The sequence below is a fragment of the Ahaetulla prasina genome, chromosome 7 (assembly GCF_028640845.1).
Source record: "Ahaetulla prasina isolate Xishuangbanna chromosome 7, ASM2864084v1, whole genome shotgun sequence".
Classification (NCBI taxonomy): Eukaryota; Metazoa; Chordata; class Lepidosauria; order Squamata; family Colubridae; genus Ahaetulla; species Ahaetulla prasina.
The window spans coordinates 39,165,596-39,188,900 of NC_080545.1; the positions used below are offsets into that span (position 1 = coordinate 39,165,596).

The 23,305-nt window shown below is 35.1% G+C and overlaps 2 protein-coding genes across 2 annotated transcripts in view; one reads left to right on the forward strand and one right to left on the reverse strand.

Annotated features, from left to right (window-relative positions):
• Positions 1 to 2,195: 2,195 nt before the first annotated feature.
• The window catches only part of TWF1 (twinfilin actin binding protein 1), an 84,334-nt gene continuing 63,224 nt past the window's right edge, over positions 2,196 to 23,305 (reverse strand). Inside the window, 1 exon segment of the mRNA XM_058190149.1 lies at positions 2,196 to 2,304. Coding sequence (XP_058046132.1) covers positions 2,242 to 2,304 — 63 coding nt within the window. The 3' untranslated portion in view covers positions 2,196 to 2,241.
• Positions 2,605 to 23,305, forward strand: part of IRAK4 (interleukin 1 receptor associated kinase 4) — a 30,145-nt gene continuing 9,444 nt past the window's right edge. Inside the window, 9 exon segments of the mRNA XM_058190133.1 lie at positions 2,605 to 2,747; positions 9,779 to 9,948; positions 10,766 to 10,911; positions 13,079 to 13,090; positions 13,093 to 13,272; positions 14,771 to 14,931; positions 15,641 to 15,705; positions 16,968 to 17,082; positions 23,127 to 23,236. Coding sequence (XP_058046116.1) covers positions 9,788 to 9,948; positions 10,766 to 10,911; positions 13,079 to 13,090; positions 13,093 to 13,272; positions 14,771 to 14,931; positions 15,641 to 15,705; positions 16,968 to 17,082; positions 23,127 to 23,236 — 950 coding nt within the window. The 5' untranslated portion in view covers positions 2,605 to 2,747; positions 9,779 to 9,787.

Here is a 23,305-nt window from a genome sequence, read left to right on the forward strand (position 1 = left end):
GATGTGCTCTGCATTTAAGTTAAATAGGCAGGGTGACAGTATACAGTATACAGCCTTGCTGGAGTCATTTCCCAATTTTGAACCAATCAGTGGTTCCGTAACAAGTTCTCACTGTTGCTTCTTGACCCATATATAGGTTTCTCAAGAGACAAATGAGATGGTCTGGTACACCCATCTCTTTAAGAACTTGCCACAATTTGTTGTGATTCACACAATCAAAGGCTTTAGCATAGTGTCAGCCTCTGCTCACCAATTTTCACTGCTAATTGTGTATTTATATTTTGGTAGATTGTTTAGATTGTTACCTTGTCTAGTGTTAAGTAATTCAATGTTTTATGCTGTAACATTGCCTTACATGATAATGGGGTGAGGGCCCTTTAAGATCGTCAGCTGACAATTACTGGAAAGGAGAAGGAAGGGATTCAAAATCAGCATGATGACCAGAGGCGCGGAATTATCAACGTACACTGCATTCCAGGCATTCCAAGCAGAAGTAGATCATCGGAAGGGGTTTACCATGTGGCCCATGAGGGAATTGGCATTGGCCCAGAACTGTCTGACCTTTGGGGGGAGGAGGGACTAATGAAGGGATATGTGCTGTCCACCATATTTTGCTTCAGTTTCAGCTTTTCTATGTTTGCATTCAGATGTATTTAGTAAAAGTACTTTTCAAATGAAGTCAAGGTGTTTCTTTCCTAAGTATTAATCGGAGGCAGTCTGACATTAAGCTGAAATTGCACAACATGTCAGTCAATCCGGACTCTATCCAGCCACCTCATTCTCGGTCATCCCCTTCTTCCCAGAAAACTATAGCCAAAACAAGCTCGGTGGGCCCAATACTTTAACTGTTTTAATTTTTCCTTGCAATACATTCCTGGAGGGAAGAACTGCTCAAGGAAGCCTTAAACAAGGACGACTGGTTCTTGGCCCATTCGCATGAGTGCACTCTTCGCGATGGACTGGCTTGGGTGGGGGCAAAAATATATGTCCCTGCATCTCTGAGAGAGGCCATACTTCAACGTTGCCACGATGCTAACATGGCGGGGCATTTTGGGTTCGTGAAAACATTACATCTCTTGAAAAGACAATTCTGGTGGCCAGTACTTAAAAAGGACATTGAATCTTATATAAAAAGTTGCACTGTCTGTGCAGCAGCAAAGAGACCACCAGGGAAGCCTCCTGGGTTGCTTCAAATGGTAGCCCAGCCATTAGCCCATCTTTCCTCAGCTACTTGCAAAGCTTCCTCAGACAGCCATTTTGCTTTCTTGCGTTTTTCTTTGGGATGGTTTTAGTTGCTACCTCTTGTACAATGTTGTGAACCTCCGTCCATAGTTCTTCAGGCACTCTATCAGACCTAATTCCTTAAATCTATTTGTCATCTCTACTGTATATTCATCAGGGATATGATTCAGATCATATCTCAGTGGCCTAGTGCTTTTCTCTACTTTCTTTAGGACTAAATATTGCAATGAGCTCATGACCTGAGCCACAGTCAGCTCCTGGTCTTATTTTTACTTACTGTATAGAGCAGTGATGGTTAACCTTTTTGCCATTGCGGGGGGGGGGGAGTATTGCGCACCCACATGCCCACATCCATAATTCTATGCACCCCATCCTGTGCATGCGTGACCTCCCCTTCCCCCCGGCACTGGATGGCCCTGTAGGCCCATTTTTCTTTCTCACCTGGCTCCAGAGCCTCTCTATGAGTCTGGGGAGGGCAAAAACTGCCTCCCACCCCCCAGGCCCTACGGAGGCGCAAAACTTCCGGTTGGACAGGAAGTGACTTTTTTGCAGTCCCTAGCCTCCAGAGACTCCTAGAGAGGCCATTCCAACTCTTATTCTGAATTCTATTCTACAAACCAGCATACAATGTGGAATACACATTGAAAAGTATGCACTAGGGCCTGCAGGTGCAAGTGCACAGCAAACAATTGGGTGTATTTCCCAATTGTTCCATTAATTTGCGCTCTCTTTCCCTCCCACTTTTGGGAACGTGACTTTAAGGTACAAATCCCTTGTACATTTATTTGCAGAATCGGGTAGCAACCGCCTATCCATACAAGCAAGCAGTTGGTCCTCACGCTATCCACGTGGAGACTATTCTAACCTTAGTGAACTGAGAGGACAGCGACTAGCATCAAAGGAAGGTTTTCTATAACTCTCAAGAGCGATCCGTGCAGCTGCCAGAATCTTACCCGGTGCCTTTGGGCTCCGTACTCGGTGCACGCAATCCTATGGCCTCTATTGCTGCATCATATAAATAAAAAGCAATGAAGTTTCTTCATGGACGAGAGCCGCATCGAGCTTTTCCACCCGCCACCGAAAAGAGAAAATAAGGAGGAGTCAGGCAGAAAGGACCGTACCACAATCAAAAACTATAGCAAATTAGACGATTGGAGCGGCCGATTAAGTTGCAGGAGACAAGTCATTACAGATTCACTGTGGCCAATAACCGGGGTAGAAAAAGAGAAGAGCGTAGCGTCTCTCCTTCGCGTTTCACTAGTGGTACCAAGCAATTATTTCCCCGACACCCGTCCCAATGGGCCGAGCCTGCTGAGAGAAAGCGTAAACGTATGCGCAGACTCTTGTTTCGAGAGAAAGTGTGCGAAACCCGGATTAAGGGGAAGAAACAGCAAGGAAGTTCCCGTCTTGGGCAACCGGATGATGTGGCTGGGAGGTGGGGCTGTTTTTTTCTACTTCGCTGGATCGGAGCGCGAAACACGCAAAGACCTGCGCCGCTTCCTTAAGTAAGTATTTATTTACTAGATTTGGCTTCTACCTTTTCATCCGGAGTTCAAGGCGGCAGATTTAGGACTCATTTTTCTTTACAACAACCATCCTACGGGGTAGACTGTGCTTTGAGAGAGTCCCGGTGTATTGCGTCGCCTGCCAGAAAAAGACTTTCGGCAGCAGTTCTGTGATTGGGCGGGCAGCCAGATATATAATTCTTGCTAGTGGATGGCAATTTAATTAAACATCATACTGAGATTTTTTTAAAAAAAACTGCATTTTCTTTACAGTTTGGCATAACGTGAAAAATAGCATAAAATTAAGTAAATAATATTGAGAATGGACGTAAACCCTGGGAAGTGATCTCTTTTGTTTTTGTTTATTTATTTATATTTATTTTATTTTGTCACAACAATATATGTAGGTATCATACAAAAAGATTATATAGTAAATAAACACATATATGGGAAATATAAGGAGGTATAAGCATATATATAGGAAGAAGAAAAGAAAAACAATAGGACAGGAACGGTAGGCACGTTTGTGCGCTTATGCACGCCCCTTATGATCCTCTTAGGAATGGAGAAAGTTTTTGGATAAAACTTTTAGGATTATGGGAAGAGACCACAGAATCAGGTAAAGTATTCCAAGCACTGATGATTCTGTTACAGAAGTCATATTTTCTGCAATCTAGATTAAAGCGGTTGACATTAAGTTTAAATCTATTAGTTGCTCTAGTATTATTGCAATTAAAACTGAAGTAGTCTTTAACAGGAAGGACATTACAATAGATGATTCTGTGAGTTAAGCTTAGGTCTTGTCGAAGGCGACGGAGTTCCAAGTTTTCTAAGCCTAGGATTTCAAGTCTGGTGGGATAGGGTATTTTATTGTTTTCAGAGGAATGGAGAACTCTTCTTGTAAAATATTTCTGGACACGTTCAATTGTATTGATGTCAGAGATGTGGTGAGGATTCCAAACTGGCGAGCTGTATTCTAGAATTGGTCTAGCAAATGTTTTATATGCTCTGGTTAGTAGTGTGGTGTTTTTGGAAAAGAAGCTACGCAAAATTAGGTTTACAACTCTTAGAGCTTTTTTTGCTATGTAGTTGCAGTGGGCTTTGGCACTTAGATCATTTGACATGAAAACTCCAAGGTCTTTGACGGGATGGGGGTCGTTTGTAAGGTAATGTCCATCTAGTATGTATTTAGTTTTTGGGTTCTTTTTTCCTATATGTACTGAGCATTTACTGGTTGAAATTTGGAGCTGCCAATTTTTAGACCAAGCGGATAGATGATCAAGGTCGTTTTGAATGTCTTTCCACCTTCTCTCCGCCCAGTGCCTACTTGTTGCATTAAGACTGGCTTTTAAGAAGTTTCCTAAAGCCCCTGTTTCTCTTTAAAATAATTTCTCGGCTTTGTCCCCCACACAAACATGCACAAGAAGTTGGTGGGGTTATATTCTAGAGATGTGATTAGTGATAAAGATATAGATAGATATTTACAGGACCACGGTATTTTAGAAATTACAGTAGATCAAAGGGAAGAGTTGAATCAATTAATTTCTTCAGAGGAAATAGTGTTTGCAATTAAGCAGCTTAAAGCGAATAAAGCACCAGGTACAGATGGCTTGACAACTACTTATTATAAAAATTTACAAAATGAGATGATTGTACCACTTAAGGAGTTATTTAACAGAATACAAAGGGGAGGAGAAGCTCCTCCTTCATGGAGGACAGCTTTTATCTCATTAATACCTAAAGAAGATCGAGATGGTGTTAAACCAGAGAATTATAGGCCAATATCGCTTTTAAATACTGATTATAAGATATTTGCTAAGATACTAGCGAATAGATTGATGCCACTGATGAATCAATTAATTCATAATGACCAATCAGGATTTATTAAGGGGAGACAGATGAGATATAATATGAGACAAATTGTAAATTTACTTGAATATTTGGAAGGAAACAGCCAGGTTTCAGCAGCATTCCTCTTTTTGGATGCCGAAAAAGCTTTTGATAGATTGGATTGGCAGTTTTTGTTTAAAGTAATAGAAAAAATGCAATTTGGGGGCTTCTGGGTGGCGCCACCCTTCTCGTTGGGTGCTAATTTATGGCACTCCGCATTGAATATGGTAAAAGCCGGATTTAACAACTGATCCCGGCTTCATTTCTCTCTCTGGTTGAAAGAGAGAGACAGAGCAAGGGGGAGGATTTGGGTAGATTCTCCTAGGGGCTTTGTTTTTGTAATACAAAGCCCTGAACGGTTGAATCCCCTTATTTACCCCTCCCCCACCTCCAGTATTCTCTGCGCTCCTGAAAAAGCAGGAAAAGAGGAAGGTGTCCACTTCTGCTAACAATTGATTTCTTTTTGTGGATACGAAAAGCAGGCGGAACGAGTGTGAGGAACAATTATTGGTTTGCAAGTATTTTTGATTTTCTGACTTCCGCCCCCCCCTTCAGTTTCGTTTTAGAGAAACTGAAAGCAGAGCGATACATCAAAGGGAGCTTTGCTGTTGAATCGAAACTGAATGGAGATTTTATCTTATTGTGTTTGACTGTGGACTGTTGGATTATATTACGCTGTTTAAGTACTTTACAAGGGGATTCTCAGCAGGAATTTTGTTATGGAGGTTCTTTCAGAAGAATGGATTCGTGACTTTATACAGGACTACACAGAAAGTATGTATTTAATTATTCAAAAATACGAACTGATAAAAAATGGGGACGTTTTGGATGAGAGTTTGGAGCAAATTAACCAGTGCAATTATTCGGAAAATGGAATGGAGGACATACAAATAAAAGTGGATAAATATGAAGATTTGATCGTGAAGAAACAAGGTGATTTAAAGAAGTTTTCTTTAAATAGTTTGGATGAGCTGCCTGAATTTGTGCTACAGGAGATTGTTCCTCAAATGGAAAAGACTCACAAGCTTAATGTTTCCCAAGAGTTCTCTTTTTGGACTGATGGAATATACGGCAGTAATTTTTGGATTTCTGGACATAAGGAATTACTAGGAAATATTGTGATTGACTTTTTAAAAGGAGCAACGAAGGAAAGACAGAGATTAATGCACCAAAAAAAATGGCAAGAGACAAAAGTATTATTTTTGAAACAAGGTTTTTTTAAAATATTAATAGACAAAAATATTAGTGTCCCCGAAAGGCAATTCGTGATTATAAGAGACTAGATATTTGGATATACTGGACTTTGATGAGGAAGGACTAAAGTTGAATAGATATTGTAATTAATTAAATAATATTGTAATTTTCTCTATTGAAATTTTATAAATTTTATAATCTGTTGTATTGAATTTTAAATAGAATATTCTTGAAAGATCTTATGTAAGAAGGACTTGGGGGGGAAATTATATGGTTATATGGTTATAGAACCTATAAGGGAGATATTCTCTGAACTGGATTGGATTTTTATGCTTTAGCTGGTTTTAAATATTTTAGGATTAATTTGTTCTACTGATTTACATATTTTATTACTGTTTATTGTTAATTTTTTGAAGAATTTGGTTATGTAAGGAGGAAGTCAGAGTTAGAGAGGGAGAATTGGTATAATAGTTTTTGGAAAAAAAAATTTTTTAGCATATGTTTGTTTTATTTTTAACTATACCTTGTGTTTGTTCCGGGAAGCCAGGGGGGGAGGGGGGAGGGGGTTTGTGAAGGGAGAGGGGTTGGGGGGAAAGGGGGAAAAAATTTTTTTTGTAAAACTTTTTGAATAAAAAAAAAATGCAATTTGGGGATTATTTTATTCAAGCAATTAAGGCTATATATCAAAAGCAAACAGCTCAAATAATAGTAAATGGTGGATTAACAGAATCTTTCAAGATTGAGAAAGGGACTAGACAAGGATGTCCCTTGTCACCATTATTATTCATTCTAACTTTGGAAATATTATTGAGTAAGATACGTGGTTTAGATCGAATAAAAGGAATTAGAATTAAAAATCAAGATTATAAATTAAGAGCGTTTGCAGATGATTTGGTTGTTTCTTTATCTCAACCAATACATTCAGCTGTATATTTGATGGAGACAATTGATCAGTATAGTAAGGTATCTGGGTTTAAAGTGAATCAACAGAAGACAAAATGATAATTAAAAATATGAATACACATCAGAGGAAGAATTAGAAAGAATAACTGGATATGAAGTAGTTAAAAAGGTTAAATACTTAGGAGTATACATTACAGCATCGAATGTAAAATTATATAAAAACAATTATGAGGTATTGTGGGGAAAAGTAATTAAAGAAATGGAGAAATGGAAGAAGTTACAATTATCATTGTTGGGAAGAGTGGCAGCTATAAAATGAATGTTTTGCCTAGATTTTTATTTTTGTTTCAAATGATTCCAATTTTGAAGAAAGATGCAAATTTACAAGAATGGCAAAAGGATTAATAAATTTGTATGGAAGGGTAAAACCGAGGATAAAGTTAAAAATAATGCAAGACGTTAGGAAAGAGGGGTTTAAAATCCCTAACTTGAAATTGTACTATGATGCAGTTGTTTTAACTTTAATTTCTGATTGGATTAATTTAACAGAGGAAAGGATTTTGAATATAGAAGGTTATGGTTTGTTATATGGATGGCACGCATATGTAATATATGACAAGAAAATTGATAAGACATTTAAGAATAATATGGTCAGAAGTGCGTTGTTGAGGATTTGGAAAAAATATCAATATAAGTTAGATGGAAAGATACCAATATGGGCCATCCCCAGACATATGATAGAGAATATAAATATATTACAAAAAATGGAAGTTATCACAAAGAGCTTTTGACTATGGAAAAAGGGGAATTACAGTTGAAATCTAGGGAGAAATTGAGGGATGAAGGAAGAAATTATACATGGTTCCAGTATGGACAATTGCAATCTAGATGGAAAATAGATCAGAAAATTGGTATAAGGCAAAGTGATGATAATCTGGTAAAACAAATAAAAGATCAAGGTCAACAGCATATAAAGAGATTATATAATGTATTGGTTGAAATTGATTCAGAAATGGAGTTGGTTAAAGATTGTATGGTAAAATGGGCACAAAATTTTCAACAACCTATAATGTTAGAAACATGGGAAAAATTTGGGTGAGGAATGTTAAATTCACAAGCACAAAATTTAAGAGAAAATTTTATAAAATGTTTTATAGATGGCATTTAGATCCTAAAAAACTGTCATGTATGTATCCAAATGTGAAAGCAAAATGTTGGAGATGTGATTGTGAGGATGCTACCTATTATCATATATGGTGGACTTGCAAAAAAGTTAAAGCCTTTTGGATTAAAATATGGTGGATTATGCAGAACATTTTGAAAAAGAAGATCAAGTTTGTTCCACAGTTCTTTTATTAGGAATAATCTCAGATTGCACTGTTATAGAGACAAAACTGATTCTGAATTTAATAACTGCTGCAAGATTATTGATTGCACAATATTGGAAGAAAGAAGACTTACCTACAATTGGAGAATGGATTAGTAAAGTATCAAATTTAGCAGAAATGGCAAAAATTTCTGCCTACTTGAAAGACTGTACACAAGAAAAATATATTTTGGAATGGAGGAAGTGGATTGATTATATTCAAAATAAGTATCAGATTAAAAAATATCAATTAGTTTTTGAGTGAAGTTAGGAATTATTATGTATTAGTTTAAGTGATAGTGTGATGGTGTGAAATGGAATATGTTTTATGTTATATTTTAGATTATGTTTGTTAGTTACAATACCCTGTATTCTGTTCTGGGAAGTCTCGGGGGGGGGGGAAGGAGGCGGGGAAGGGGAAGACTATAAATTGATTGGTTGCCATTGTACAGGAATAATGGTAGAATTAAACAAGTTGGAATGGTGTAATGTCGGGACTGCTCGGCAAACACTCCCGAAGGGAAAGGGTAAGGAAAGAGGAGTAAAGAAGGAAGAAAGTAGGTAGGTAGGTGGGTAGGGAGGAAAGAAGGGAGGGAGAAGAAAGGATAGGAGGAGGAGAAGAAGGAGAAGATAGAGGGTTAGAAAGGATGGTAGTGAGAAGTGGGAAAGAGGAGGGGAAGTAGGAAAGCGAGGAGAAGGTGGTGGGGGAAGTTTAAGAGGGATGAGAAGGGAAGAAAGGATTAAAGGGGGGAGTGGCAGTCGAGCAGCCCTGATTGAGTATAATTTGAGTATAGGACTGATTGTTGGATAAGTGATTGTATTGTACACTGGTCAAATTGTGGGAATTATTATGGAAAAAAAAAAGTTGGTGGGGTTTTTTTTTGGGAGGGGGTATTGTAGATTAATAGGTTATATGCATTTAACTTTTTATGATAGCAGCTCTGCCCACTAAACAGTTTTGCTATAGTGTATCCTGCTATGTTTGGAAAGTAAATGCTATTGGATGAATATAAATTGTAGTTGAGGCTTAACTACAAGTTAAGTAACAGGGTCACTTAAAGTAACAGGGTAATAAGTATTACCTTGTAATATGATTACCTTGTGCAGGTAATCATCCATTTACAACAGTTCATATCGTGACTTCAAAGTTACAACGGGACTAAAAAAAAGTGACTTATGACCATTTTTCACACTTAGACTGTTGCAGTGTCCACATGGTTATGTGATCAGCTTTTGCAAACTTCTGACAAGCAAAAGTCAATGGGGAAGCCAGATTCACTTAACAACTGTGTTACTAACTTAACAACTACAATGATTCATTTAACAAGTGTGGAAGAAAGGTTGTAAAATGGGGCGAAACTCACTTAACAAATGTCTCACTTAGCAATATAAATTTTGGGCTCAATTTTGTTGTAAATAGAGGACTACCTGTATTTGTTATCATTTATTTGGCAGGAGAATATGTGTGATGGATGATTGAATGTTTTGAAAAGAAGCTGCTAAAATAATTCAAAACTTGTAAGGACATAGTAATCAAATACTGCATTATAACCAGTACTATGGAAAAACTTGTAAAAACAAAGTACAAATGAAACATGCATTACAGCCTTGGGATTAGTGTATAATCTTGGATTATTAAAAAAGAGTGCTTAAAAGCAACTTCATTTGCATTTGTCAGGAATCAAAAATGACCAATTCCATAACACCTTCTACCTATGTACGTTCCCTTGGCTACGGAATGATGAGACAACTGGCAGATTTCATTGATCCACAAGAAGGATGGAAGAAATTAGCTGCTGATATAACTGATTTATCTGGTGCAAAACGATACAACCAAATGCAAATAAGGTAAGATATGGAAACCAAAGGGGAAGCATTGTTACAGATTTATTTATGTTTTTAATAAATTTATATAGCCACCTAACCCCTTGATTCTAGCAAGAGTTAGCTTGCAACTTGCTAAATAATGTGGTCATTGAAAACGAAGGCGGTAGAACTAGTGGATGCTCAAACATGCTCACTGTGAGTGATTGGTAGTTGGAGTGAGGGACGAAAAAAATTGTCAGAACAGCTGCTGTTGGGACATAGCTAAGGTGAGGGAGTAAAAATCAACCTTTGAGATAGACCCTGTCTGAGTTTTCTCCTGCTTGTATATCTAGACTAGAGATGTGAGAAGCTGTATTGGATCACATTGATATTATATTCCCTGTAGGTTTTTATTGAAAGATTGACTGTCCAAAATAAGACTTAGTTATCTACAGTTTGGGGTTGTCGTAACAGGGATTGCAACTTTATTTTAAGAATGGCACTTTGATGCTGAATCTTTCTTTAATATCTGATTTTTGCTATATTTGTTACATATATCACTCTGTTTCTGAAAACAATCTTGGAAATTAACTTTATAGTTTGATTCATTTTATTTTGTTTTATACCATTCATTTCTGTGCTAGGTATAATCCTGTTCTCATTGTTACTGGACTCAGCTGTTATATAAATTATTTAAGACAGTATGTATCCTAGTACTTTATAGCTGGCAAAATAGTTAATGTTTAGCTCAGGCTTGGACTAAAAACTTAATAGCAAAAGTGCAACTAAAATGGTTATAACATGTCACATTTTTTTATAAATAATAGCTAATTCTTTAACATATGTATATACCTTAAAGGCGATTTGAAGCATTAAAACAAGTAGGAAAAAGTCCCACCTGTGAATTACTTTATGATTGGGGAACATTAAATTGTACAGTAAGTGATTTGATGGACCTCCTCATCAGAAATCAGTTCTTGACACCAGCAAGTCTTTTGATTCCAGGTAATTTTGATCTACACTTTATCTTTCAAACGAGCATTTTGTTTTCTTGAAAATGTTGATTTCATACAATTAAAATATAATGGAACATGTTTTGTTCTGGCTTATTGCTAATATAAAACTTAGCCATTGTCATTTTTAAACCATGGTTAAACTGTAGTGAACCAAACATTATTAGCAATCCTTTCCTGAAATGTCTATAGAGAGTACACCTAAATCACTATCCTCTTACAAGATGACCTAGAACAGTGATGGCGAATCTTTTAGACACCGAGTGCCCAAACTGCAACTCAAAACCCACTTCTTTATCATAAAGTGCCAACACGGTAATTTAACCTGAATACTGAGGTTTTACTACCTAAAATAAACAAGACAGAATTCACCTAATTGTTCTAAGAAAAATGTGATAAATGCAATTTTAAGCCCCTTCATTTTTGTTCTGCTTTTGAAATATTACGTTTAGCAACAATAAAAAAGAACTTTTGTAATATCATTTCTCTCTTACCCTCCTGCTCTTCCGCCTCCCTCCCTTTCTCTTTCTCTCTTTCCCTCCCTTTCTCCCTTTCTCTCTCTCTCTTTCCTCCTCTCTTCCTCCCACTCCCTCTCCCTCCCTCCCTCCCTCCCCCCCCCTCTCTCTTTCCCTCTCCACTCTCCCCCCAGGGGGGAAGGAATCCCTGAACTGGTGCTGGGTGGTGGGAATCTGACGCTCAGGAGCAGTGTGCTGATGATCAGTTGATCGGCAGAGAGCTGAACACCAGCTGGCTAGCGGGGAGGCATAACACCAGCAGCTTTGCAAGAAAACCAACTGACATCCAGGAGGCGAGAGTGAGCTGACAACAAGGCAGGGTTGCACTGTGGCTCTGCGTTGTAATGGGCTCCAGGAGGAGGGGACCCTGTCTCCCCCATTATGAAGCACATTCAGTTTTACTGTGCTGCGCAAGGCACTGTGAGAGCAGCGGACAGGCCATGGAGGCAGCAACAGCAAATATACCGCTATAAAGGTGGAATCCTGTTTTGTGCAAAGGCAAGTGCAGGGGTGCTTTGCTCCCGCACTAAGGCCATCGCCACAACAGGGCAACAGCTCTTTCAACCACTGCTGTGACAGGGAGCTGCAGCAGAAGGATGAAAGAGCAGCATGTGACTCTGGAGCTACCGGTTGCTGACACCTGCCCCAAGCATTTCTTTTCCTACCTGATTTCCAACTCTGTCGGGGTTCTCTGTTACATTTCTCGCCATCGTGTTCAGGAAAAAAAAAGTTTGTGTGACTAAAAAAAAGTTCACTCAATTCCAACTTCCTGAGATCTTTTTCTTTCACGAGAAGTTGGAATTGATTGAGTGAATTTTTTTTTAGTCCCACAAACTTGTTTCCCTGCAAATGACAGAGAAACGCAATGGGATGATGGCCCTTGTGCCCACAGAGGGCTCTGAGTGCCACCTCTGGCACGAGTGCCATAGGTTCACCACCACTGACCTAGAACATGATTTGACAGTGGAAGATAAACCCTGATTAGCCTTCTTCGTGTGAACCACAAGGTCTCACAGATTTTATCAATTACGCATATTTGTAGTCAAAAATTCTTGGCTAGCATAATTGAATGCTTTTGACTACAAAGTGAGGCTACTTTATACTAAGTATACTAAATTTACTAAGAATACAATTAAAATTTACATTTTTAAAAAAATAATTGTTTATTAAGTTTACTGATAGGTTATGCTGCTGAATTAATAGATGATTTTTAAATGGAATGGATAGAATTTTCCGGACTTTAATTTTTTTCCATCTGGATTTAAAGACACTCACATAGTTAGGAAAATAAAATAGTTTTTTATGTATGTGAAAAGGCTAGTATTTTTCTGTTTTATACTATATATTAAAAATCCCTTTTATTCAGTGGGGTAGAACTGATGGCAAAATTTGCAAGTTTACATTTGAGGAATCTTTCAGATTATGAGAGACATATGAAAAATTGTGGTTGTGAAGGGCATCATTCACAATTTAACTAGCCCCAAGTTTTCATACCATTCTAGGTGACTCACATTATAACTTTATGTTAGCCCCATAGTATGCTTAAGAGAGTGATTAGTCAAGCATAATTAATTCCTTACACCTTTTTTAAAATGTTCTAGGATGAATGCATTTCCTGACATCTATAATTTTATTTAATGGCAGATTCTGTAATCATGCTGAAAATATGAGCCTGTCTCTATCTTTACCAGAAACTGTACTTCTACCTAAAAAAGGACCTTTTGTAGAAGGCAAGAAAATACCACCTGAATGTTTACCCTTGGATCCAAATGAAAGTCACCTAACATCAAATAGTTGTGATCTGAGTTCAGAGAACAGCAGTCACCTTAATGATACAGGTAGACAGTTATCCTTTCCAAATTTTAACTCATCTCTTACTCTACCCTTGCTAGCCCATTCCAGTATAGGGGTTGGTTTCAGATGATGACAAGCTGGTAGATATATACAAACTTACAGCTCTTGACAACATGAAACAAGGGTGTTTCTTTCTAGGAGGATTCTGGATATTATGCCTTCACACTGTAATATTATCAATCAGCAGTCAGGGCACCTGGCTATGAAGACAGATCTGCTCAATTGCCTGTGGTCTGCATAACAAACCATCTTGCCCCTGAAAATGCTTTTGGCCAAAAGGCTGGCTAGGTACAAGAACCTGGTGTGAAGAATCCAATGTCCACATAGGAATTGAGGAGAGGCAAAACTCTTTTATTTCTGTACAGAAGCAGACGAGGATGCCTCTGGAGTTTACATTCAAGGAGCACCCCAGTAATCGGGCACAGTTATTTTTATACAATTTGCTATAGGAAACAAAAGTAAGAGAATTGCTTATTGGTTACAAAGTTGTATGACAGTCATACATGTGTACAAAGCAAAACTATCCCACAATACTCCATTAATTATTTAATTCTATATCGTTATCATACAAGCTGACTACCTCTGGGTGTGATTATTTTTTTTACTAAACTATGAATTATTTATCTCCAGGCCCTTATCTAAACACCCCTAACCACTGTTAAGCTAAATACTAGGTACCCTTTTTTAAATCCAGTAACAGGTTTGCTTGCAAGTGTCAAAGACACAACCTGTTAGACTATATAGGAAACATTTGGAGTACATAGGAGATATTTGGACTATAGGAGCTTATGGACTGTTTGTGGTGGACATCCTACCCCCACCCCCGCTCTTGCTATCAGATGTTATGAAATGTTACTTCTAGCAGTCAAAGGCACAAATGAAGTAATGGCTCTGGCTAAAGTTAATTTAAAAGTTTACAAAAGCCTCTAATTATTTATTAGTAACCTAATAAACAACAAAATCTTTAAGCTGGAAAGATATCATACCTAAGAACAAAGGAAATTTTCACTAATCCTACAATGTCAGCCTTAGTTGCTTGCAAAACGTCAAGAAATCTATTGTCTAGACCACACTAACTAAACCTTGAAGTCCAACAGATACCATCCTTGAAAATCTATATCAGTATATTAAATTGTGTATGCCGAACCTCATTCAGGTATTTGATTCCAATCATTGTCTAGAAACTTTAATTTGATTCACTTTGTTGTACATTGATCACTGCTTGGTTGGATTATTGTAATGCACTATATGATAGGCTTCCTTTGGAGATGAGGTCACTATAATAGTTATTGGAAATAACTATTCTGAGCCCTATTAATAATGTTATTATATTTAGATTGCTATATGGCACAGCACTGGGATATGTGATTTACAATATGTAAATAAATTAATGTAGAGTTTGGATTATAAGATTTCCATGCTTAAAATGGTTTTGTAATTTGCATTCAACCTTGTTCTTCCTGACCCCCGGCTTCTGCCCAGGATTGAAAAACTTCTTGTTTTATGAGCTGAAAAGTATCACAAATAACTTTGATGACCAAACTGTGTCAGCCGGTGGCAACAAGATTGGCGAAGGAGGCTTTGGAGTGGTTTTCAAAGGGTGCATCAATGGCCAAACAGTGGCAGTGAAAAAACTTACAGCTGTAAGTTTTCAATTATTTTGCTATATACTTTGTTGCCTATTTAATTTAAAGAATTATGTAATAAAAGGAGACCAGAAAATCATGCACTAATAACAATGTTATGCTACCTTTCACACTACATTTATAGTATCTAATAGAAGAATTAGAGCAAGAGCAAACTTCTTTAACAAGTCAAGCAGGAAAATTATTTCAAATAATTATGCTTCAGAAATTTTTGTGTTACTAACAGATTTTAATAATTCTGTGTAGAAAATATTACTTATGACAAAATTCTTCAATTTACTGTTCTACAAACATTTTGAGCTTAACAAAATAAAGCTGGCACAAATAGAAATTCAGGAATTTACTGGTTCTGAGAGCATAATTAATTTGTTTTGTTCACACCATGTTGAAATATAACAATGGATATTTAAATCAGCCACAATTAACAGAACTCACATAAGATGCTGAATCATAAAACATTTTTAGAAGTCCCTCATTTGCTAGAGTGGTTCCCTTTGATTTCCTATTTAAACCAGATATCATGGATAATAGGTCACGTTTCTGGCCAATATAGGATATGAATCCAGATAATTGCAGTTTATTTATTTTCTCTTAGGTAATGAAATCAAGGCATAGCATGTGTGAACCAACCATAATAGGGCTCTGCAAAAATAAGTATGTATCTTTTCTATCAACCACATGTACATTTATTTTTATTTTATTGTAGTTGGCTGATATAAGTATCGAAGAGCTGAAAAAACAATTTGAGCAAGAATTAAAGATTATGGCAAAGTAAGTAAGTGTTGTTAAAATATTGTTGCAATATATATCTGCAATAAATTGCTAGTTTTTTAAAAAATTGGTTAGTACTAAACTTGAAATCTTAGAAAATATGTAGAAATATTAGATATTTCTTCTAGTTGCAAATTGTAAAAATTAAGGTGCATTAGAAACTAGGGAAATAATTATTGATAATATTATTGCATACAAGTAGCTTAGGAAAATGTTGATATAGCACTCAAAATAATTAAGTTGTAATTTTAAAATTCCTTTTTAATTTCCATGTACTTTAATATCACTATGTGTATAACTATACACATAGAATGACCATCTCTTTTGGGAAAAGGACTAGGATTGTGCAGGGCCATAGCTTTTAAAATTTTTAGAATTTTTTAAAAATTAAACATAAGGTAGCTGAAGGAAACTTCAGTTTCAATTCTAACGTGAGAAGAAATTTCTATAGAAATGAACATGATTTGTGCTCATGACTTCTTCGGAAGTCATCTATTTTGCTGATGTTCCTTTGCAAAAATATATTTACCAATTATTTTTACATACAAATTTTTGATGTTTAGGTAGCTTTCTTTGAATAATTACTAGGATCTATTCTGAATATATAAACTAAAAAGTAGTTTCCACTAATTGCAATAAAATGTACTCTTTTTAAACCTTTGAAGTTTCATGGAATTTTTTAGGTCATTCATGTGTTAAAATAAATATTTGTTTTTTATTTTATATATACAAATATCCTTGAGATTCTAATTTTTAGGTTTTTAAAAAAATACCATATTACTTTGTATCTAGTTAGATCAGTTATTGCCCTAACTCAGGCCACATAGGACAGGTGGCATTCATATCTTTACAATTTTCATACAAGATTTTAAAATAAATTGCTCTCAAAATTGGGAGGCCCTACGTAGAAGCAGGATTATTCAGCTTTTATTTCTCCCCTACAAATCTGATAAACTAATATTGGTGGGTACCGGTAGATTTGAAAACTTAAGTTTCATGTCTAATTTGGTATTCATTAATCAAAATATTGACTATCAGATTATTGGAAAAGAATATTTTCAGGTTATCCATAGAAATTAACACACAATATTTTGTGTAGAAAATATGAGATGGGTCACTGTAGACATAGAATCAGTTTCTATGCTATATAGTCAATTTACAGTCAAAGCTAGAAGTAGCTTAAATCCCTTATGTTTTTCAGAATGGTACATATTGAAAAACAGAAAAGCCCCAACAATATAAAACTATACTTTTGTCTACAGGTGCCAACATGAGAACTTAGTAGAATTGCTTGGTTTCTCAAATGACTTTGATCAGCCTTGCTTAGTATATGATTATATGCCTAAAGGCTCCTTGCTTGATAGATTAGCTTGCCTGGTAAGTGCTTTCTTTAATATTCAGGTCTAAAGGTATGAAACTTGACCATTCATGCAGAATCATGCTTTTTAAATATTTAACTTTTTAAAACTTAACAATGAAAAGCAGAAATCATATGGCTTATTAAGATTGCTTTTCTAGTACATTGTCAGCTATTTCTCGATTAATTATTTTGAAGAAAAACTTGTTTAATATTATGACATTTCTCTACATAAGATTAATTCCTGTTTGAATTCCTAATAAATGTTTTATGAATCAGTTCAAGATTTCAGAAAAATCTGTAGTCTTTGCAGATATAATGTTAAACTATTACTCTTCATTTAGTACAGCTAGAAGGAATATATCAGATATTTTACTATCTTTAAAAATAATTAGAGGTTGCTATGCTTGAATAGGAGCAAAATGTTCTCAGCTTAAAGTATAGTATCTGCTGGTAAAAAATGGTTCATAATCCACGGTGAATTTAGCTTTTATTTTTCAAATTAAAAAATGCTTATTTATGTTAAGGCATAAACTTTTTTTTTTAATTCAAAAAGTGTTACAGAAAATTTTTCCCCCCTTTCTCCCACCTCCCCTCCTCCATCCCTTAACAACCCCCCTCTCCCCCCCGACTTCCCGGAACGAGCACAAGGTATAGTTAAAAATAAAACAAACATATGCTAAAAAAATTTTCGTCCCAACTTAATTATACCCCTACAATCATCAATTCCTAACTTCCCCCGAAAACAATAAAAAATAATACATCATAATCATTCAAAAACAGTCTGATAACTCTTAGTCTGATATCTACTTTGAATATAGTCAATCCATTTTTTCCATTCCTTTAAGTATCTTTCTTGCGTATTATCTTTCAAAAAGGCTGATATCTTCGCCATCTCAGCCAAATTGGCAACTTTCAATATCCATTCTTCTATTGTAGGTACTTCTTTTTTCTTCCAGTATTGTCCTATTAGTAATCTTGCTGCTGTTATTAAATTTAAAATCAATTTAGTCTCAATTACTGTACAGTCCGTAATAATTCCCAACAAAAAAAATTGCGGCAGGAACTTTATCTTCTTTTTCAAAACCTTTTGTAAAATCCACCAAATTTTTATCCAAAAGGCCTTTATATCCTTACAAGTCCACCAAATATGAAAATATGTAGCATCATCACAATTACATCTCCAACATTTTGCTTGCATATCTGGGTACATACACGATAATTTCTTAGAATCTAAGTGCCATCTATAAAACATTTTATAAAAATTTTCCCTCAGATTCTGCGCCTGCGTGAATTTAACATTTCTAACCCAAATTTTTTCCCAAGTTTCCAATAATATTGGCTCCTGAAAATTTTGTGCCCACTTTATCATACAGTCCTTTACCAAGTCCCTTTCAGAATCTATTTCAAGTAACACATTATACAATCTCTTTATATGCTCCTGAGACTGATTTCTAATTTGCTTTACCAAATTTCCCTCGTTCTGCTCTATACCAATTTTCTGATCTTCCTTCCATCTAGCACGTAGTTGCTCATATTGAAACCAAGTATAATTTTTCCCTTCTTCTTTTAGTATGTGCAGCGATTTTAATTGCAAATTATCTCTTTCAATATACAAAAGATCTTTATACGTAATCATTTCCTGATTCTGTTCTATATTTATATTCTCTATTGTATGTCTAGGACTTGCCCATATAGGAACCTTATAATTTAGTTTGTAAAAGTATTTTTTCCAAACACGCAGAAGAGCAATTCTTAACACATGATTTTTAAAGGCCTTATCCACTTTTTTGTCATAAATTAAATATGCATGCCATCCATATAGCAAGTCATAACCTTCTCTATTCAAAATTCTTTCCTCCGTTAAATTAAACCAATCACTTATTGCAGAGAGAGCAGCTGCTTCATAGTATAATTTAAAATTGGGCATTTTTAAACCTCCCCTTTCCCGGGAATCTTGAATTATTTTCATTTTAACCCTAGCTTTTTTACCTTCCCATATAAATTTATTAATTCCCTTCTGCCATTCCTCAAGATTCTTATCTTTCTTAATTATTGGTATCATCTGAAAGAAGAATAAAAATCTAGGTAAAACATTCAGTTTAATAGCAGCTATTCTCCCCAACAGGGATAATTGCAATTTTTTCCAAACAATCAACTCCTTCTGAACTTTTTGCCATAAAACTTCATAGTTATTCTTATACAGTTTCACATTTGAAGATGTAATATAGACCCCTAAGTATTTAACCTTCTTTACAATTTCAAATCCAGTTATTTCCTCTAGTTTTTCTTTCTGTTGTCTGGCCATATTTTTTATTATCACTTTTGTCTTTTTCTGATTTACCTTAAACCCTGAAACCTTCCCATATTGATCAATTATTTCCAACAAAGATTTACTAGAGTTTATAGGGTTTGTTAAGGTAATCACCAGGTCATCTGCAAAAGCTCTCAGCTTATATTCATGTTGTCTAACTCTAATTCCCTCTATCTCCTTTACTTCTCGTATTTTATCCAATAATGGTTCTAGAGTTAAAATAAACAATAATGGTGATAAAGGACATCCCTGTCTTGTCCCTTTCGCAATCTTAAAAGGTTCTGTTAAGCTACCATTAATTATAATCTGTGCTGTTTGCTCTCCATAAATTGCCCTAATTATTCTTAAAACCATCTCCAAATTGCATCTTTTCTATTAGTTTAAATAAAAAATCCCAATGCAATCGATCAAAAGCTTTCTCTGCATCAAGAAAAATAAATGCTGCTGGAATAAAATTTTCTTTTCTAAATACTCCAGTAAATTAACAATCTGCCTAACATTATTCCTCATCTGTCTCCCTTTTATAAATCCAGATTGATCATTATGAATTCTTCGCTGCAAAATCAACATTAATCTATTAGCTATTATTTTAACAAAAATCTTATAATCATTATTTAAAAGCGAGATTGGCCTATAGTTCCCAGGTTTGGAACAAACCTGTTCCTCTTTTGGTATCAATGAAATAAAAGAGGTTCTCCATGAGGGGGGAATTCCCCCTCCTAATTGTATCTGATTAAATAATTCCTTAAGTGGACCTAACATCTCATCCTGTAAATTCCTATAATAACTAACTGTAAGCCCATCCGTACCAGGAGTTTTCCCCATTTTTAATTGTTTAATTACCAAAATAATTTCTTCAGAAGTTATAGGCCGATTCAGTTCATCCAATTTTTAACCTTATATTCCTTCAAATAATTATCAATATCCCTGTTCAATATATTATCTTTAAGATATAAATTTGTATAATATTCTAAAAAAGCTTTTTTAATTTTATCCTGTTGGTATCTCTCTTTACCTTTATATTCTATTTTTTCTATAGTACGTTGTTTTTGTCTTTTCCTTAAGGTATATGCTAACTACCTACCAGGTCTATTTGCATTACAAAAAGTATTATGTTTGGCATATTGTATATTTGTTGCCACCTGATCAGCTATTATCATATTAAATTGATTCTGTAATAACTTTATTGCATCTTTAAGTTTTTGATCATGTGGGTTATGTATTAATAATTGTTGCTTCTTATAAATTTCCTCTTCTAGATACCTACACTGTCTTTGTTGCTTATTTCTCTGTCTATTATTAATATATATTAATACACCTCTCATAAAAGCTTTACTGGCGTCCCAAACCATTTCTATCGATGTTTCGTTATTCAAATTATGATCAAAAAATTCTTTCATCTGCTTTTTACATTGATTTACATTATCCTGATATCTAAACAAATTTTCATTTAATCTCCAAGTTCTTCTACCTTCTTTTCCATATTGCAATTCCATCCAAACAGGACTATGATCAGACAAACATCTTGGAAATATCTTAGTTTTCTTCACCTTAAAAAGCAAATCATTAGAAATTAAAATAAAATCAATACGTGAGAAGGATTGATGCCTATCAGAGAAAAAAGTATAGTCTCTTTCCTCCAAATTCCGCAGTCTCCATACATCTCTCAACTCAAAATCTTCTATCATGTCAAAAAAGGATTTAGGCAGCTTTGCATGTGCAGGTATCTTCTTAGAAAAAGTTCTCTTGTCCTTTCGTGTATCTATTACTCCATTCCAATCTCCCAATATAATACACGATTTATAATCCCATAGAATCAATTTATCATACAACAGTCTATAAAATTTTTCTTGTTGCTGATTAGGTGCATATATAGCAAACAAAAGGGTCTTTTTTATTTCTATTGTAAGTTCAATAGCAATATATCTTCCGTGAATATCTGCCTCTATTAACTTGGCTGGTATATCTTTTCTCAAATAAACCACTATGCCATGTTTTTTGTCCAAAGCAGAGGCAATAAAATGTTTACCTAACTTTGAGTTTATTAAGTACTTTTGATCTGATAGTTTAATATGCGTTTCTTGTAAGCAAATTACATCATTTCTAAATTGTTTCAAATAATGAAATATTTTTCTTCTCTTCTGAGCTGAATTCAAACCATTGACATTCCAAGTCAAGATTTTATTTGCCATTACTGGCCTGCTGAAGCTTTTGAGCGATCAGCTGAAGATCGTCCTCCCGTATCTTCGGCCGTGCTCCTCCCACCGCTTCTGTAGCAGAATCCTGAATTTTACTTTGAGTTTGTTGCTCCTTTTCTTTACGCTTAAGAGCTCCCCTCGTCAGTCTTTGTTCTTGTGGTTGTTCCTCAGATGGTAACATCACTGGAATCACCTCAGCTTCCACACCCATTTGAGTCTCTTGAATTCTTTTCTCTATTATTTCTACTTCAAGTTTCAGCGCGGTGGAAAGAAAATCTTTGGCCTTAAGCACTGTATCAATACGATATCTCCTTCCTTGATAATACACTGTCAAACCAACTGGAACCTCCCATCTAAATTGAATCTGGTATTTCTTAAGTTCTTGTGTAAAAAATGTAAAGTCCTTTCTATCCCTTAACATCTTGGGAGGAATCTCTTTCAAAACCTTCAGCTCCTGTTCTCCTATTTTCATGTTTTTCTGAAATGCAACTTGCAAAATTTGATTTCTCACTGTTCTTTTCAAAAAATAAACCACAATGTCTCTTTAATACTTTAACAATTTAACTTTAATAAAGAGTTCTGCTCTTTATTTAGTGTTATTGAAATTAGTGAGAAAGGTACATATCTTAGCCATATTATTCCTGTAATACTAAAGTATATTTTATTGTTTTTCATAAAGTAGACTTTTTAATGTATTTCCAAATTTTCTTTTACTGGATATAAAATACAGGTAGTCCTCGACTTACAACAGTTTGTTTAGCAACTGTTCAAAATTACAGTGGCACTGAAAAAAATGACATGACCATTTTCCACAGTTATGACCATTCCAGCAACACCATGGTCATGTTATCAAAATTCAGATGGTTGGCAACTGGTTCATATTTATGATCGTAGCTGTGTCCCAAGATCATGTGATCAATTTTTGTGACCTTCTGACAAGCAAAGTCAATGGGAAAACCAAATTCATTTACAACTGAGGCAAGAAAGGTTGTAAAATGGGGAAAATTAACTTAACAAATATCTCACTTATCAACATAAACTTTGGGCTTAGTTGTAGTTGTAACTTGAGGACTACCTGTATTGTAATTCATAAATTCTGTAGTCAAAAAGTTCATTATAACATAACCAGTTTTCTTTGACTAGTGACTACTAATCCTGCTAATACTAATTGAACAAATTAAGGATAAACTTTAAAGATTGGAAGTTTATAATATATAATTATATTATCTATTATAAGAATTAATTATATAATTTATATAATATATAAAAATGAGATAGAAATATACTTCTTTTCCAAATTGTCAAATATGATCTTTCAATTCATAGAATCACTGACATAAAAAAATAAGATTCAAATTTATAAGCTGCAGCTCATCTTAAAAACAAATAGCAGAAGTTATTGTAGCTTTAATCGGTCAGCGCTGCTTGTTCTTGGGAATGGAATGCTCTCAACTTTGTTTTTCTTCTTTTGTTAGTCTAATTTTATTGAATAAACTACTGTAAATGATCCCAATAAAGTGCTGAGATTTTTCTACTCTCCCTGTTTATAAAGGACAACTCTTCACCAATACCATGGGAAACAAGATGCAACATTGCGTACGGAACATCAAATGGAATCTCCTTCTTGCATGAAAATAACCACATTCATCGAGATATTAAAAGGTAGAACCTGTAAAATTAATTTCTGTGAAAAGCATTCTAAAGGGTGGCAATAGAATAAAAAGGCTGTAA